This window comes from Chelmon rostratus, chromosome 2, assembly GCF_017976325.1.
Source record: "Chelmon rostratus isolate fCheRos1 chromosome 2, fCheRos1.pri, whole genome shotgun sequence".
In the NCBI taxonomy this organism is placed as follows: Eukaryota; Metazoa; Chordata; class Actinopteri; order Chaetodontiformes; family Chaetodontidae; genus Chelmon; species Chelmon rostratus.
Window position 1 is genome coordinate 21,621,049 of NC_055659.1, and position 18,433 is coordinate 21,639,481.

Genomic DNA, 18,433 nt, shown 5'->3' on the forward strand with positions numbered 1-18,433 from the left:
GTATTGAATTAGTGCCTTTCAGCAGGACAGTCGGATTGTTGACATGTTGTTTAACCAAAGGAGGGACTGTCTTCTCCAGTGCCTTGTCATACTCCCCACTGTTAAAATACATCATGGGTCCCAACCTGGGCGTCAACACCTGACAGGTCACAAAAAAAATGCAAGGGGTCATGATAATTTACTGAATTACTTGATCACACAAGCATCCCTTTGTTTTAAGGGGTCATAGGCCAAAATACTGGGAATCAACATAAATGCTGTCCTAAACTGTCAAATGTCCAGCATTTCATGCACCCACTAAGTGTTCCTTCTGAAGGTGGGGCTAGCATTTATTTTATTATGCATCACACAGGTAAATGTAACCTCTTCTGTTCTTTCACTCGTAACTGAAATTCATATTTTTTAACAATTTCTGCAATTCTACAAATAATCTTTTAAAAAAATCAAGCCGATTACTTCCACTCTGTGTGTTTTAATATTTTGTGAAGATCTTGTGTGCCAAAGATCTGGTTTATTGTCAACCTCTAAAGAGTAAAGAAGGTATGGGTGGAAAGAGAAACCACAAAAAATCATTTTCAGACAAAGCAATGCCAGAAATCAAGTACTTATTTTATTTGCAGCAGTTATAATAATCAGTCAGTAATCAGGACCCACATAGGCTTACACCCCACCCAAACAGAGAGCCAGTAAAAGTTGTGGCTCATGAGAAAATTAAAAAAAAGTCAAAGATCACATGGACATCTCCATTTACAAAGCAAAGTTCACTTACTCTTTAACAGTAAAAGGCTTTGATTTTTTTTTCATGAATTCTTTGACAGAAGCAAAAACTATAAGCAGATAAATATACACGGGGCAAAATTAACTCGCAATTCGTGTTCATTTTCCCCTGCTACTTCCTGTAAATCTGAATCAGCTACAAGTGTACACCATACTGCCTGCTAAACGACTCAGTACAGAAGGTTTCCCCTTGGCTTGCCTAATACAGTGTAAACGTTAAGGTGTTATGAGTTAAGATGCATCCACAGCAGAAGAAGCCTCTCCCAGAGTTCAGCCCATGAAGAGTCAAATCACAGGAAAGGTTGAGAACGCCACAGTGTATAAGACCTTATTGCATTGACACATTTGGCACAAGAGCAAACATCTTCTCAACGTAAAAATAATCTTAATGTGGATACTGTGTATTCACTCCTTGCACACCTAGTGATCAAAATTAAAGACAAGCAGTATTGTATAAAAAAAAAATCACACATTGTCTCGTATATATGTGGCAAAACAGAGCTGCAAGTAAAATAAAGATGAAATGAGTCATTACATAAGTTTTGCTCAAGGCTTGGCCCTGGCTTGGTGTTGTATTCTGCTTCCTGACCAGCTAACACTGACATCCAGCTTCCATCAGTGAGCCAAGCGCTGATATAAACTCTGACAGCTGGATCATAGTCCATGACTCGGTAAGAACAATCAGGGCCGCGTTTCCTTGGAAGTCTGACACATTGGAATCCAAGCTGGTACGAGATGTGAGAACAGGGTAACCTACTGTTAGCCTACATGCCGATAGAGCCAGCTCTTTGCATATCAGTGTGAGCCCGAACAGCTCAAAAATATATATATTTTCATCAAAACAGCGACAAAACACAGTTCTGCCACAAAGTCGAGCATATTACAGGTATAGAAATTTCAGTTCTGATTGTAACAGCAATTGGCAGCTAGTGCTGACAAAAAAACGCCAGATAAAAGAAAGCATGCTTCTAATCCAACAACCATATTCTAAAGCTTGAAACAGCCGTATTAATAGATTTTACTATACTGATAAATTCACAACCGAAGCAATGGCAAAATCTGGGGAAAATGGTGAACTGAGGCATTATTTATTCTGAATTGAATTCTTCTGAATTTACTCTGTGTGGGTAGTACAGCAGTAGAACCTCCACTTTTAAATGGGAGTAAAGACAATCACCTTTGTTTTTGGCTCATTTTAAATTGCACCACAAGTTCAACATTAATAACCACAGCACATACATTATTCTTATTGACCTACTTTTTGTCATCTGGAGTCACAACTGTTTAATTTTATTTGAACATTACTGTAAATGACAAAACGCACACTTTGCAGCAGGAAAGCAAAAACGTTCCATGTTGCTACAGGGAAAAAAAAAAGGTTTCTTTCTAATGCTTGATTGGAGTTACAAGAGCATGAATGTGAATGCAATGTATGCTGAAACGGAGAAAACATCTGGGCTCATTTTCATAGTAAAAGAGTAGAAAAATAAGGACTAGCTAATATCTTGCTGACGCCTGTAAAATGCACCTTAAGACGGTCTCATCAAGAGATCTGTGGTTAGAGTGTACAAAGAGTTTGAACTGGTATTTGGGAAGGAAGAGTTCAGTGTGTGTCTGTGTGCGTGTACATATGCAGTGTTTTCATGATTCTATTAAATGGCACCTCAATAGTTTCCAAAGCTAGAAAAATAACATCTTTTTCATAGATTGTTCCAACACTCATTGGCCATACACTGGGCATTCAACACTCAAAAGTCAATTTCTTTTTTTTCTAACTGCTTTAGTCAACTCTCCGTGGTCCATGCAATTAAGCAGCTGTCTCATATCTGCATAAAACTACCATATGGTGCAAGGTCTTGCCCTGCAGTGGGGGAATAAAATCATTTACAAATTAGGGCTCTTAATTAAACCCTCATATGCTTATATATGTACACACACACAAGGAGAAATTAACATATCTTCTTTGCTACACACGGGGAGAAAACTCCAAATGAAAATCTCTTTGGGCTCTGTTAAAAATGTCTTTAGCAAAAGTGTGAAATGCCAAGCCTGAGAGGTTGGACAGCTGGGGAAGTCCCTTCAGTGTAAAGGGTCAATAATAGTCAGAGACATTTCTCACCCTTAATGATGTGATCCACCAGCGCATCAACGCCCTCAGTCTCAAAAAACACTTCACTGACTCATACATGTGAGTGCACACACATCCACACGTACATCCGGACATGTGAAAGAACATGTAGACGCGTGTACACACACATTTATACACAAACACACAGTCTAACTGAAGAGTTTAATAAAGCAGCCTTGGCAGTAGGGCTTGTCATTCTGCTCCTTGAAGGTGCCTTTGTTCAGCTGCTTGAGGCAGAAAGCGCACACAAAGTGCTCTGGGTGGAACTTCTTGCCCATGGCAGTGATGCAGCGGCCGGTGATGGGCTTCTGGCAGCCGGAGCACAGCGAGCCGCGCCGCTCGTGGTAGTGCGACTCGCAGTACGGCTGGCCGTCGTGGTCGAAGAAGCTGCCGTTTATGAATGGCGTGAAGCACTCCTGAAAAGTCAGAGGAGAAGAGGTAGAATTTATGATGACGGTTTGACAGAAAATGCCCAGATTCATTACAGATGGAGTCGAGTGACTCACCCTGCAGACGAAGCATTCGGGGTGCCAGAGTGAGTTGAGAGCAGAGATGTAGTTCTCCAGGATGGCACGAGCACAGCCGCCACATTTAGGGGCAAACATGTCAAAGTAGTCCTTTCTGCAGAACGCCTTTCCATCCTTCTCATGGAAACCTAGAGGGCAGCAAAGACACACAGTCACTCACTTTGCTTCTCTTGGTCATGAAAATTCAACATCGCTCTTTTTCTGAACAAGCCAGGTGTTGTGTTATTAATTGATGAGCAGTTGGTACCTTCTGGTCCAAAAAAGGCTCCACACTGGGCACAGAAGAAGTGCTCTGGGTGCCAAGTCTTGTCCAAAGCAGTCACTACTTTCTGTGAAACAAAGGAGAAACAAAAGGTCAGCCATTCAGTGGCTACTTAAAGGTGTAACCCTTGAATAATCAGGAAAAAGGGGGTTCTTCATGTTGCTCTGAAATAATGTCAACACAGTAAAAACATGTATGTCTATCATTGTGAGAGAAACACATCAGAAAGGCAGAGGCCAGGAGAGGGCAGACAAAGTCCACAGAGGCAGTGTGGGAGGTGTTGGAATGCTGGGACTGTTCGCTCATGTTTTCCAGGCCTGATAGCATTTCTCAGCAGCTTCAGCAGGAAGGACGCTCATCGGCGGGTTTATATGCTGCGCTGAGTGTAAAGTGTGTGATTTTTGATTTTGGGATAAATAAGTAAAACTGAATTGACTTGACTGTCCATGTAACAGATTTCAAAACATCCAAACCTGCTCAGTCCCTGCAGCAGCGCAAGAATTAATCACTGTTAATCACTGTTGCAAACGCTGTCGTGTTTGAGAGCACATGCGGTTCTTCACTTTGCCACCAGGAGGTGCAGTGTTGGAAAAGGGCTGGGTTTTTTGTTTTGTTTTTCTTTTTTGGGGGGGATCTTAAACATTTATCATTTGTTTAGAAGAATACCGAGCAACTAAATGGAAAAAATAACATAAGGGGACAAAAATACTGCATGTAAATGAGCATCAGCAAAGTAAATGAGAAAATCAGGTGCAAAATTATAAAACAACTGTCCAATTCACAATCAACTCAGAAGTCTGATCAAATATAAACATGTGTGTATATGTACACTGCAGCATTAAATATCTTTTACAATTTTTAGAAACTCAAAGAGGACACAATCCCACACCTAGCCCTGGTAACCCCCCCCCCCCCCCCCCCCCCCCCCCAAAAAAAAAAGTATGACTGTAAACCAACGGAAGGTCAGACAGACAAGAAAGAAAGAGAAGTAGTGAACTAGGAAGCCTTGGCAGTGACTCATGTTGGCCTTTAGGTTAATGTCTGCTGTCTACTCCTTTTGTGTAGTACCTCTGGCACTGTGTGTGTGTGTGTGTGTATGTGTGTGTGTGTGTGTGTGTGCAAAGGCTGAAAACCCCCAGATTAGAGTGTGTCACAATGAGGAAAAAGCTGAGTGCTGTCAAATGAGAGGAGAGTAGGATGCAGTAAGATGGACATATGGGTTAGTCTGCATGAACAAGGAAGCCCTTCTCCCTTCACTTCTTATGCCTCTAGGACTCTGTGTGCGTGTGTGCGTGCGTGTCCATCTCATCAACTGTCAATGTTTGCTTGACACATAGTGTAAAGGCAATTTCCGACATGTAGTGATTTTTCCAGTAAGGCCTTAATCCATTAAGTTATGAATAAATAAATATCATTATCCACCCTTCCATGGTAAACATGCTGACGTATGTGGGTGTGTGTGTTAATGTATGCATTACTAACATCCAGTATGGGTCCATTACAGTAGTGGCATCGTGGTGAGAACAGGTTGTGGTAGTCCTTCTCACAGTAAGGCTGCCCCTCTCGCTCAAAGAAGTTCCTGGAGCCTATCTCCTCCTGGCAGTGGGTGCACACAAAGTGCTCAGGGTGCCACGTTCGGCCCATGGCAGTCACCACCTGGTGCGGGGAGACACAGCGCATTAAATTACAATGAGCTTCTCAGGGAAAGAACTGGCTCAGCAGAGACATTAACTGCAGCTTTGCATGCAAGAAGCAAAGGGGATGCTGCAAACAGCAGAAGCAGCTCTTATGACAATTAACACAAGAGTAAGATGTTTAATATTTATGTTTACATATTCAAAATAGCTCCAGTCCATTTCTGTTGGATCGGGATTCACTGAGAAGAATATGTATGCGCTAATCAGAAGTCTGAACGTAAGCAGGTATGTAAATGTAGTAAAACACAGAAGAATATTGAATGAATTATTGACAGATTGATCAACTTGGACCTTAAGGCATCAGCACAGTCTGAGGTATGTGAAACACGCCCTCCAACCTGGGCAAATACATCTGGACTGCAATCAAATCATCCGCAACAAAAACAAGAGCTAAGATAATGCTTTGAAAGCTTATGTGGAGTTCTAAATTATGCTTCACTTGGTGATTTGTGTGGATGTATACGACAGAAATCATGTGTGCAAAAGTTTAAATTCCTTTTGTGCCCCCACTGAAGTCGTGCTTGAATGTGTACTGACTTGTGTGTGTATTATTCAGCGTATCATCACCTGCCCAACGATGGGTTTCTTGCAGGCTCCACAGACACCTTTAGCCACCGTCTGGACTCCGAGTCTGTTGAGGTCGGACTGCAGGCTTCCCAGCATGTTGTCCAGCTTGTTGGCTGGTTTGGGGGGACCGGTGGGAGAAGTCTTTCCCTGGGACTGGATCTGATGGAGACGGAAGACCAAAGAGGCTTCACTATGCCATTCAGATGTATGACGAGTTGACAAAACAGCAGAAAGCTCTTATGCTTAAGCTAATGACATTTAGTCGGAGTCTTGAATCAGAACCATGGTTAGCTCTGCAGTCATAGTTCGTCATGTCATTGTTTGTGTGGGTATAATGACCCCTGTTCTTCTTTACTAATCACCATGTCTGTGTTTGGTATATGTTCTCATTATGTTGGACAATCATTTTTTGGACTTACCTCCATGTCATACAACATTAGTCTCCCCCTGAATTGTAAGTAGTAGAGCAAGCGAACAACTTAAATGCTGCTCTGCTGTCTCCTCTGTCAGGTAGACAGAGACGAGATGCAGAGAAATTAAGCCATGGACATATTAAACAGGACAAAATATGTTCTCATAAACCCTAATGTATGTGTGTGTGTGTGTGTGTTTGGATGTGTCTGGCTACTGTAATGTAAGCAAACACAGACCTTCTCAGATGATGTTGTTACTGGAGCTTCATGACTCTTACATTCTTCTTAGAGAGAAAATAGCATCTCTGCTCCATGTATTTTCTCTCTCACACACACACACATATACACACACACACACACTGTTAACACACACAAAAATGGCCCAGCCTACCTTTGACAAAATAAAATAGCCACTTGTTTGACCTGAATGCAATTGTACTCAAGCTTTCATATCAATCTTCTACTCTAAAAATCTACTTCAATAAAGACACTATGGATTCTGAAAGGGGTGACGTACATGGCATTCAACAACTTGATGGTATCTAACCTAGTGGGACCTGTTGATGGACGTCCTGTGGGGGATGCTATAACTGTGGTGGTAACTGTGCTGTCATGTGGCAGATTAGGTTTCAGTTGCACTGCGAGCCTACCATTCCTGCACATGGCAGGACTGTTAGTGTGCCGGGAACATGGGGGGTTACGCTCCTCTTGCCTCTAAGCTCTTAAACTCTCCACTCCACTCTGAACACACAGCCCATGGCGCCGTCAGATGTCAGAATTAGAAAAGGGGCTCAGTCTCTCCAGTCTGAATGTCAGCACCAGTCATAACCTGAACTGGTTGGATGTCAGACAAAGCTTTAAAGAGGCTACCTGCTGGAACTTGGCGTGAGTGGACACCAGAGGTCTAAAACAGAGTCAACGACCAGACAAATTATAAAATAGCACCAAGTGCAGCTGTTGGATTTGAACCAGATGACCCACAAAAACGCTCAAGTAAAACAATTCAACGTGTAAAAGAAAGGAAGTGAGCAATAGAAAGTGGAAGGAGAGTATGAGGTCATAGAGAAGGGGAGGTGAAGAAAGGTGATCCATGCCTGCATTGGTGGGAAGACGGGGTCGTACTCGGTCTGACAACCCACTGATATAAAGACCTTGGGAGGCGGAGATGGTGTGATGGGCTTGGGAGGAGGGCTAGGTGATGGAGGGGGCTGGACAGGGGGAGGCGTGGGCTCCTTGGGGGGAGGAGTTGGCTCCTTGGGGGGAGGAGTAGGCTCCTTGGGGGGTGGCGGGGTGGGTTCCCGAGGAGGGGGAGGGGTCGGAGGGGGAGGAGGTAGTGGCGGAGGAGTCTGCTTGACTGGGGGTGGCTTTTTGGGTGCTGGGGGAGATTGCAGAGGGGGAAGGATTTTTCTCTGTGGGGCAGGTGATTCTGGAGGGAGGACGATCTGGGAGAAAGAAGGAGAAAGGAAACAGCAAAGAGAGGAGAGCAAAGAGAGGAGAGCAAACAGGTAGCACACAAAAACAGGTGTGAACAGAATGAAGAAAAAGAAATGGTAATAGACACAAAACTGACACCACAAAATGAACTGATTAAAGTGCCAAAGATGAATACAACTTTTATAGCAATGCGATGAGACATCATATATATTTAATATTTGCCAGTTAATTTCTTGACCATAGGCCAAACAAACAAAAGATAAACCATCAGAGTGACATATAGTTTCTGACTGTCGCTTTAATGTGGTCCCAGAATAGCACTGACTCCTGCTGTGCCCCTTTAATGTCTACCTTATCCACAGATGGGTGGGCCCCTTCTTCACGTGTTCGCTGTGGGTTGGACATAACAATGACTCCCTCCGTCAGCCAATCATCTGGCTGCTGTTTACGCCGGATGGTCCGCTCTGCCCGACCAATTCCCAGTTTCCCCTGCAGCTCCTCAATGAGTCGGTCTTGCGAGTTGCTCTTATTCACAATGATCGGTCCCATTTTACGTCGTAACATTCCCTCCCTGTACATCGGGTGCACATTGGAGGTCTCTTTGGTGCGGCGGATAACTGACTTGAGCTGGAGGGCAGATGATATGAGGTGTGGGACGCTGGGGTAAACCATTCACCAGAGAGTCCATGTAGGGTTATAAACACAAGCAGGGCAGGACCAGCACATGAGGTCTCATTCAGGAGGCAAAAACACTCAACCTCTGGCTCCACTGCGGAATATACTGTACCTTTCTGGAGCTTTTGTCAGGCAAATTTACCTGCAGAAGCTAAGCGCAGCCTTCCATGTCAAGTCAGCTTAAAACTACTCAGGTATCTGTGGCATGGCATGCTGGATAGCTGAAGACAACAAGCTCAAGACAACACAGACCTGTCACAAAATGCTTGCACATAAGTCTGCACGTGCCAAAGCAAGGCCAAAAGAAGTCCTTCTATGTTGTTTAATCACGTATGCACGTTCTTGGTGCGTGTATGCAGCAGCAAAAATGAAAAATATCCACCATACTGTTTTGGTGTTGATACCATCACTACACATTTTTTGCATCATCCATTCGCTGGGTAAACATGACAGGCCAGGCCCTGTGACTAACACAGCAATGTCGACTGAGGCAAGTAGGAGCGTGCGGAAACATCCTTTCAGCTAAGCTTTCAACATCAGCCACAAATAGTCCCTACAGGGAGATTTCTGCCTCAAGCCATTTTGCAATTGCTATGCAATGACACCACATGCATCACACCACACAGATGGAGGAATGTCTCTTTATCAAGACACTTTTTGTACTTTTGCACAGCTCCTTGCGTATCAGAAGGAGCTGCTCTCCCAAAACAAGCTCATTTCGGCAACTAGAGATTCATTCTGCTTGAACAATTATCTGACACAGCTGTTCTACCATTGTTGTCAGAGATAATTAACCTCTTAGAACACGTGGCCAAATAATAGAAAGACCACATGGGGTACACTAAGTCCTCTCTAGCTTTTTGCCAGCAGCTTATTTTGGGAGAGTCAAGTTGAGCGTCCTACTTGGCCAGAAGCAGATAGCCGCTCAACAGCAGAGGGCTGCTGGGTGGGCAGGTCCAGCGTTGCATCTGGTGTCCCAGGGCAGGTGGAGGGGGTGAAACACTCATCCATCCAGCTGGACTCAGTCATGGGCGTCAGGGTTCCCTCTCGGCTGAGATCTGGGTAGATTCCGTCCTCCTCTTCCCAAGACCTGTCTTCATCTCCAGCCATAAGGGAGGCAGGTGGCTGGTTCTCACTCGGTTGGGTGGAGTCAGGGGATAAAAGTTTGTCTAAAGCATCATCCAATAAAGGCTCCCGGCATGGCCATGATAAATCCAGTATTTCCCCCCCCTGCTTATCTGAGGGAGGGGAAGAGAGGCTATTTGATGGTGCGGCAGCAAGTTGAACTGGTGATGCTCTGGGACTGCTGGTCCCTGCAACTGTGTAAATTTTTCTGGCGACTGAAGCAGGACTCTTAGGAACTGCAGTTTCGCTCTTCGGAACCGTTACTGGACTTGAAAGCTTTGGGAGTATGACTGGGCCACCATTCTTTGGCAATGTTTCAGGACTAGAACTTTTGGGTACGCTTGCTGAACTAAAGATGCTACGTATTGCCACAGGGCTTGAAATCTTTGGAACTGGACTTGAAAGTCTTGGAATTGACACTGGACTAGCACTCTTGGGAACTGTTTCTGGACTAGCACTCTTTGGTACAGTTACTGGACCAGAGATATTAGGGACTGTCACTGGACTTGCACTTTTTGGAACTGGACTTGAAAGCCTAGGAACTGTGACTGGACTAGCAGTTTTCACCTCTGGACTTTGACTCACAGGAACTGGACTGTCGCTTTTAGAGATTGGGCTCGGACTCTTGTAAGAAAGACTTAGATTGGAGTATTTAAGATCAGGTGGACTAGGACTCTTGGCTCTAAGAATGGAACTAGGGCTTACAGATACAGTGACAGGACTAGGGCTCTTGGAAACAACTACTGGACTGAAGCTCATGGCAGTGGATACTGGACTAGAACTTCTGCCAGCAGTAACTGGACTTGAACTCTTTCCAAGTGGACTTGAGACTTGAGTAGCAGAGATTTTAGTGACTGATATATGTGTAGAGCTGTCAACTTCACTTTGACTAGGAGGCTTTATGGTACTAGAGATACTGAGGCTCTCCACATGAGAGATCTCAGAGGTGGTGACACTGACACCATCCCCAATCTGTTGGATCTGTGAATACTGAAGGCTTTTGGACTCTCCCACTACAGTGGAACAAGCCAAAGATGTGGGGGCTGAACAACTGTCTTCATCTATATGGAGTTCCAGGGGAAGTGGGGTACAGGAGGGAGTGGTGTTACTAGAAGGTAGAAGAGCATCCACTGAAACAATATTAGGGTTTATTGATGGGACGGTTACTGATTGGACAACTGGTGAACCGGCTACCAGTGAAGGGTCTACTGCCTCCTGATTCATAGACAACTGAGAGCCAGACTTAGGTGAGTGGAATAATGTAAAGATCCAATGTCCAAACAAAGACAAGACATACACAGTGGTAGAGAAAAGAGAAAGAGACCAGGAAAAACACATTGAGAACAAAGGGAATGAACTGAAAGTTGTCTCACACACAAAGCCAAGCTGGGGCAGTTCACTCAACTGTCTTAAAATAAATGCTCCTAAAATATGAGAAAAATAAACTTAAAACAAATTGAATAAACTTGCTGTTGATGTTGTTACTTGCTGCCCTCAGACGTGCAGGGGGTGGACAGAATCGCTTTAAATCTAAAAATTTGACAATGAACACTTATTTGACAAATGCTAAACAAAACTGAACACGAACCTTCACAAAGGTAACATTTGTTGCTATACTATGCTAATGGGCATGAATGGGAAATTGTATTGGACTGCATTACGTTATGTCTATGATTGCACGCTTGCGACAAATTGCACAGTCATACAAATAAAGTGTCATCTAATATTTCGGATTTTGGTCATGTGTGACACCAGCTTAAAGTAAATTCTAAGTTAAAAGTTGGTTGTCAGTTCAAACAAACAAAGGGAAAATAGTTCGTTCTTAACTGTGTTGAATAATGTCAATATGCCATTTCAAGATGCAAAGGTCTACAGTTGTAAGTGAAATCTATGGAAAATGTAAAAGAGCAGAATATCTGAGCAGAATAAACTTCACCATCTCTATTGTGGAGCATTGCCAGCTGGAGCAATCCATTTGACATTACAGCACCACAAAATATGGAAGAGACACTGAATAAAGAGTCTAATGCAATGCAGTTAATTTAACAGGCATCCAAACCACTAAATATTTGACGCACAGTCCTAAGCAGAAGCATAATGCCAAATATAAACATCCTCCACCAAGCGTGCAAATTTTTACAACCCAGCGTCTACCCACTTGCGAACCCCACTCACGTTGCTTTGGACTTTGAAGTCAGACAGGGAGGCCATCAGCTCATCCAGCTCTCGTGTGGCAGAGGAGGCAGACATTCTGGCTTGCTGCTGTGCTGCCGTTTCCTCTTGTCCGTCCGTCTGTTCGTCTGACACAACCAACGGTGTGGGACTGAGGAAGAAGAGAACACAATCAACTACTTTTATGGGCTTTCCATTTGAAACACAATTTCTTCACCACTAATTTAAACATTATTTGTTGCTTACATGGGTGAGGGCACGGAACTTTCCAGCTCATCCAGAAGGCTCTCTACACTTGGTCGTACATCCTCTATTCCGCGAGCTGCCACGCCTCGTTTGGGCTTCTCCAGTACAGGTGGCGCAGCCTTGCCAGCAGTGGAGACTCCATTCTCCTGGATATGGTGGATGACGCTGCTGGCTGGCAGTGGGGGAGCAGCTTCCTCTATTACATTATAAAAAAAATGCAAAAATGTATTTCGTTCATGGGTCCACACTGCATAGTTTATTGTATTGTAAGCAGTAAAATACAGTGGAGAGAAGGAACAATGCTACAAAAAGAAAGCAGCAAACTTAGGATGTGACATCTGAGTTCCATCAGAGAACTATAAGCACTTTATAAATCGCAATCGTTGTGTGTACCTTCTGTGGGGAAGGCAGGGGTGCTTTGCTGGACAGCGTTGAGCTCTAGCAGCAGGCGGTCCAGCTCAGACAGGTTGCTGCCCAATGATGAGTTCATGGCAACAGCTGATGACTCACTGCTCTTCTGCTTATTAGGGAAACTGTCCAGAAAAGAGAGAGGAACCAATATTTATCATCAACAGAGCTATGGGCCGGTAATGTTGCTATGGGATCATCTTCACAGTGTTTGTGGCTCACTGATGAGTCAAAAGTCAAAATCAAAAGGATTTCTAGACTAACATTTTATGTAAGTCAATAGAAACATTATGCTCCCACTTTTAATGTCCTCCTTATGGTTGTCCGTAGTTGCCTTACGTTTGGGGGCACAAGTAATTGTGTTTATAACTGTATATCCAACATGATAAGTCCTACCTGTATACGTGGTCCTCTTCACCAATGGGTTGGGTTGGACTGCTGCTGTCTCTAGACCAGGGACTTCTCTGAGCTGAGCCGAAAGACTGAGGACAGGAAATGTAGTCAGTGTCAAGTATTCAGAAGACTCTACCGAGGCCAGGCACTATAACAGGCATGTGAATTTACCTCTGTTTCATCTAGTCCGTTTTGCTCAGAGGGAGTGGGCGGGACTTGGGGTGGAGAGCCGGTGTCTTGCTGGGTCTGACCCCCAACAGGGAAGGAGTAAGCGGTCTCATCAGACAGGAAGAGCGGACGCTTGGAAATGTGGGATGTTGTGGACTCAAGGTCCGCCAACAAAGCATCTATGGACACACAAAACAAAGACTGTATCATCACAGGCCTGAAGCTCATATTATTCTCAGACAGGATTGGGTGAAAGGACAGTTTATACCATGAGAAAACAGAGAGTGTAGATTTGGCATGTACCATTTGGTACCATTGGTTTAACATCTCTCATTGCATTAGGCCAATGTGGACATTGTTGTAAATCATTAAACAGCTTTACAGCATTATTACAGTTACAGGATTTCCAATGGGATGAAGTAACTTCATATTTCAGGTACATAAGTCACTGCATTAGCCTGAAATTGACGCTCTCCTCTAATTAATTCAACGTCCACCCTTTCCAGCGTGAGCATCCTCTACAGCACATCTAGCATTTGGCACCGCGAAACTAGCAACTCATCACCAGTTACATTTGTATACACACGGGATTAAATAATTACAGTCTTTCGCAAGGGGTCAGCGCTCATGCACATGACATCAGGGGCGGTGGAGTTGTAAAGGTTGAATCATGTAGACTGTCATAGCCACTCCTTTGGTTACTCATTGACCCTCGTCTGCCTGGAGTCTTGACGCGTCTTAAAGCCAAGAGTCACTGTCAAGTGTGCAAGCAGGTCATACATGCTCATATTTACCATCTTCACACGAGCAGCCACCATCCCTTCATAAAGGGGTCATTTAGTATCTTGGGAGGAACACAGGCCAAGGAAACAACTACTAATTTAGGAGGCCTAACCAGTAGGTAGAAGGACACATAACATTATAGGGGATTTAATGAAGAGCGCAGACTGTATTACTGAATACTTGGGCTTATTTTAGCGCGCTCACTCACCGCAGCAGTGTTTAATTTCTCTTGCAGAATTTCACAAGTCCTAAAAAATAAAACCCTCAATTTAGTAAACTTTTACTAACAAGATATATCTAATCCACTAGTACAAAATAACTGTTCAAACATGATCCCTTATCTTTCATCAAATCAATATATTTGAGGCTGTTAAGGACACTGATAATGTCAACATGCCGTACATAAACTAATGTAAAATTCTGGATAAAACCAAATTAAGAAAAACCAAATAAACCGTAGTTAGAAACAGCAAATGTACAGCACAGTACAATGGCGTAAGTTGCAGAAAATCTCACGGAAAATTATTCAAACCTTCAAATTCCAAATTTAGTATTCTGCAAGTAATCCTGTAATATTGCCAGAATGGAGAAGATGTACCAAACAACAACTGCTGCAAAGCTCCATCCTGAAATAAAGCAGTGGGGCAACAAACACAGAACTATAGCTGAAGCAGCGTAGAGAAAAGACGTACCTTAGAAAAAGATACGATGACCCAGGGAAGTGAGGAGGAGATAGTACAGAGAAAGAAGAAGTGGAGGAGGAAGAGGGCAACCCAAACAGACTGTCTGCCAGGCAGGAACTGCCTTTCTTAACTCTACCATCAGCGTAAGAGAGCAAGAGACGAGGAGAAGGAGGAGGGGGAAGAGTGGGGTGCCACTGAGAGCAGAGGAGAGGGTCAGGGCAGAGCGGAGAAGGAGGGGTTAAAATTCACAGCAGCGGGTTACGTCCCCCCCACCAACCCCACCAACTGCTATGCCAGCTCCAACCTAGCTGCCTGAAAGCCCATGTAAGAGACACTACTTACGCGAATGACGACCCACTGACAACGTTAGAGCAGATGAAGGAGCACACGCCGGCGTGAATTGACGAAAGCTGAGAGCAAGCAGAGCTCTTATCAACGGAGGCACGGCCAACAAAGGGAGTGGTATCACAAAGGTATATAAAGGTATTATCAGCCCCTCCTTCATGGTGTCAGCACACACTCTGCTGAGGGTACTCATAACTCACACACTCTTTTACCACACGTTTAAGGTTGCGTTACATTAAATTTAGTCCCAAAGTCCAATAAGGATCAAGTTACTAAATTCTGATCTCTTTAGCGACGTGAAGATCCTACACACAACGAGCGTTCGTCAGGTGTGCCATACATAACTTGGACTGCAGTGCTCCCCAGACTGAGAGGAGACACAGCAGAAGCAGAGCCAGATCAATTCCAGGTCCACTTGGCCAGAACTTTGCATTAGCATGGTTAGCATGGTTGACATGCCAGTTGACTAGGTTTCACGGCAGAGACTCCGGTCTGGACACAGGAGCCCGAGCACATTCCACAGAGCTTCATTATGGATACAGCACAGCGCGCTGTTTACACTACTGCAGCCAGCTCTGTGCTTGGCAGTGGCATAAACACACCCGTAGAAGTAAAGAGACACCTGTCAATATTTAACGTCGTACAGCACAGATGTGTGATAAAAAGCCATCATTCACACCACCCAGCAGGCAGGTGTACTCAACACTGCAGTCTCCTGGACCAGCGGAAAGTCAATGAGAGTGTGCAGTTATTCTAAGGTCTTCCTCTGTTTAAAATGTAGAGGCTGTGACTCCTCCGTCTTTGCAACATTTCATGCATGCATGATGCAGCTGATTTTGATCGCAGTGATATTGCCCAGAGAGACAGGGTGATATGGATGCACTTTTACTACTTTTGCAACTACAAATATACACATCCAAGTCCAGACATTCATCTAGGATGAAGTGAAAAAATAATTCAGACTTCAACAGATAGCTCTCTGAAATCCAGCATAAATAAAACGTAGGCACATCTGAAGGCTCCGTGCATATCTGCTGCTAATGTCAGAACAAAGTTGTACTGCAGCTGGTGGAGATCTCAGGCAACAGATGTTAGTCCAGATGGTTTACACAAGAGATGTTAATCAACTTAGCTCTGGAGCTGAACTGGCTTTAACCCTGGTTATGAAGAATCTGGGGCTGCAAAACAGAGTTACGCTAAAGCACTAACCTCGGAGCTGTACGAAACACATATTCTGTTAGGCAATGGGTTGTGGGAGATCTGCACACTAACTTTAACGTCTACGAGGTCTTGCATCAAAATGTGGCAAGGCAAGTTAATTGAAAATCAGCAGCTCGTTTCTCTCACCAAAGTGGTTGGAATACATTCCTGTAATTAGAGGATATGGACAAAATGTAAAATAGAGAAACTAGCAGCTTGAGGGTTGCCTTTGTTCGGTGAAAACTGCGTGCTAGGCATGCTCTGGCCCATCCACAAACTACACAAACACACAGAGGTGTGTCAGCCTCCTCTGCCAAGGGAACATACCGTGACACACACTCTGCAGAGCACAGACTAGTTCCCCAGTGACCAAAAATGGAACTACAATAAAATGAGGAACTCACAGGACACATCCAAGAGCTCACTCCTAAAAACCAGCCTCCAGAATCATCCTTATTCTGCGTGAGAAGAGGTGAGAACTTTGGGAAATGCATGTAGGATGGGAATCCCCTGAAAAATGTTCAAATGGGATAAAACTTCTGTTTGATGTAAAACACAGAGAGACCCAAGTTTCAGAGAAGCAGGCAGCTGTGGGAGGGTGACAGACCAACTCCTGCCTGCCTAAAATAAGCAACACCCAGATCGAAAAAACTGCCCATGTCAATTAAAAACAGCCTGGCCTCTTTATTTACAGATAATGAACAATAGAAGACTCTAGTATTCTGTTTGCTTCCATGTCCATGACACTATATGTGACAAGGCAGGGCACAGCTGGGCTCAAACAATGAGGAATGGCGGTGGGAGTGTCGAGAGAGATAGCGAGTGAAACTGGGAAGTGTGTGTGTGTGTGTGTGTGTGTGTGTGTGTGCGCGTAGTGCGGCAGGCAAATCCTCAGAGGCAAGAATGTGGGTTGACGCAGATTAAGGAGCCTCCCTTCCTCCCAGATGAATGGTGTGCATTTTAATTACACAAACGCCGCTCCGCATGGGTCTCATTACAGGAAAGAGAGAGGGAGAGAGAGATAAAACAGGGGACTGGGAAGATTGGGGTGGCAGAGGAAGGGATGAAAAAGACAGGAAAATTAGACATGAAGGGAGGGGGATGCAGGAAAATGAGGGTATGGAAAGGAAACCATTTGAAGAGTCAAGTATGTGAACAGCAAAGGGAAGGGACGGATGTTGGTTCGGCATTTAAATTAGGACCTTTCACAGTGAAAAATAAGATAGGAAATATAAATTTAATTGAGACGAAGCAATCCTGGAGGGCTACTTTTATTCTGTGAGGTCTGATCAATAGAAGTCCTGAACGTCGACACAGGCAAGCCTCCATTATTCCTGACAGGACATCCTGCCTGCTTAACACTGCACACACAGCTTGAGGCCTTATCAGTGCTGACCACTGCATAGAGTGAATCAGTGCTGTCTACCAGTCAACACATCTCTTGTTTATTTAACCCTGCTGGCAGTGGCTCATTTCAGGGAATCGGTCCCATCACATGCAATGTAATAAATCAGAGCCTTTAACAACCTGCAGGGGGTGATGTCGAGTTACGGGTGAGAGCCCGGCACACGCCTGCCTGCCTTCCCTCTTCTAAGGGCTGGCATACAGAGCAGCCTTATCTGGCGAGGGTTCATAAATGCCGAGGCATTTGCTGAGATATGAGCTGACACCAAAGTGAAACTAACAGGATGAATATCAGCTGCAAGATTCTGCGCGTGCAGCAGGTTTACCTGTCTTCCCTGACCTCCTTTCTGCATCTACCCTCGCTCCTTTAACTTCTTTCCCTCTGTATCTGATGTGTTGCAAGGTGCACGCTGGCTGATATGAATTCCTAACATGCCGCAGCTCGTCTTCAAAATATGAGAGAAAGAGTGGGAGCTGGAGAGAAATGCGAGGTGCACACCAGCTCAAGAAGATCGAGCGATAAGTTAGGGAAGGAGGGACTAAAGGCAAGATGGGACAGATAAAAGAAAACAAAACATCAGCTGCTACACAAAGACATTTCGCATGTAGTCATTTCTGAGTGTCTGGATTGAACATTTGAGAAATTAATGTAAAAAACATCTGTACTGTAAGGAAAACCCTTCAGTTGCTGGTCTGCGAGTGTGCGTCGACATGAAGCGACAGCCTTTCATGTTCTGTTGTGAGAGAGAGAGATGGCCTTTCAATGTGACACAAGCTGACAGACCGTCGCAGAGATGATGAGTCCCTCTGGCTGCTCCCACCAGAAGGAAGACGGAGGAAAAATATCAGGACAAGATGGGTCCACATGCACTCACACTCGCCTCCCCTCTGGGCTCCTGTTAGACAGCAGAAGGCCTGCGCCTGTGTTCATTTGGAGCGCTTCAATGGGCACACAAAATTCAATCACACTAGACACACACACACAGGTGCATCAGTAGAACAACAACACTGCACACAGGTGCCCCT

General features: G+C 44.5%; 2 protein-coding genes across 3 annotated transcripts in view; both read right to left on the bottom strand.

The window, feature by feature from the left end:
* Positions 1-588: 588 nt before the first annotated feature.
* LOC121614838 (paxillin-like) overlaps positions 589-18,433 on the bottom strand; it is a 28,239-nt gene continuing 10,394 nt past the window's right edge. For both annotated transcript variants that reach the window (XM_041948928.1, XM_041948936.1), the window contains exons 2-11: positions 12,996-13,171; positions 12,828-12,913; positions 12,417-12,556; positions 12,024-12,219; positions 11,781-11,928; positions 5,959-6,117; positions 5,177-5,350; positions 3,680-3,761; positions 3,412-3,560; positions 589-3,321 (exon numbers count right to left, since the gene is read on the bottom strand). In XM_041948928.1, the coding sequence (XP_041804862.1) occupies positions 3,055-3,321; positions 3,412-3,560; positions 3,680-3,761; positions 5,177-5,350; positions 5,959-6,117; positions 11,781-11,928; positions 12,024-12,219; positions 12,417-12,556; positions 12,828-12,913; positions 12,996-13,171 (1,577 nt within the window). In that variant the 3' untranslated portion in view covers positions 589-3,054. The remainder of the gene's footprint in view (positions 3,322-3,411; positions 3,561-3,679; positions 3,762-5,176; positions 5,351-5,958; positions 6,118-11,780; positions 11,929-12,023; positions 12,220-12,416; positions 12,557-12,827; positions 12,914-12,995; positions 13,172-18,433) is intronic.
* On the bottom strand, positions 6,124-11,656 carry LOC121614827 (flocculation protein FLO11-like). Its single transcript, XM_041948917.1, has 2 exons — positions 9,384-11,656; positions 6,124-8,432 (listed from the first exon to the last, which is right to left on the bottom strand). The coding sequence occupies exons 1-2, from the start codon at positions 10,941-10,943 to the stop codon at positions 8,073-8,075; spliced, it is 1,920 nt and encodes a 639-aa protein (XP_041804851.1). The 5' UTR covers positions 10,944-11,656; the 3' UTR covers positions 6,124-8,072.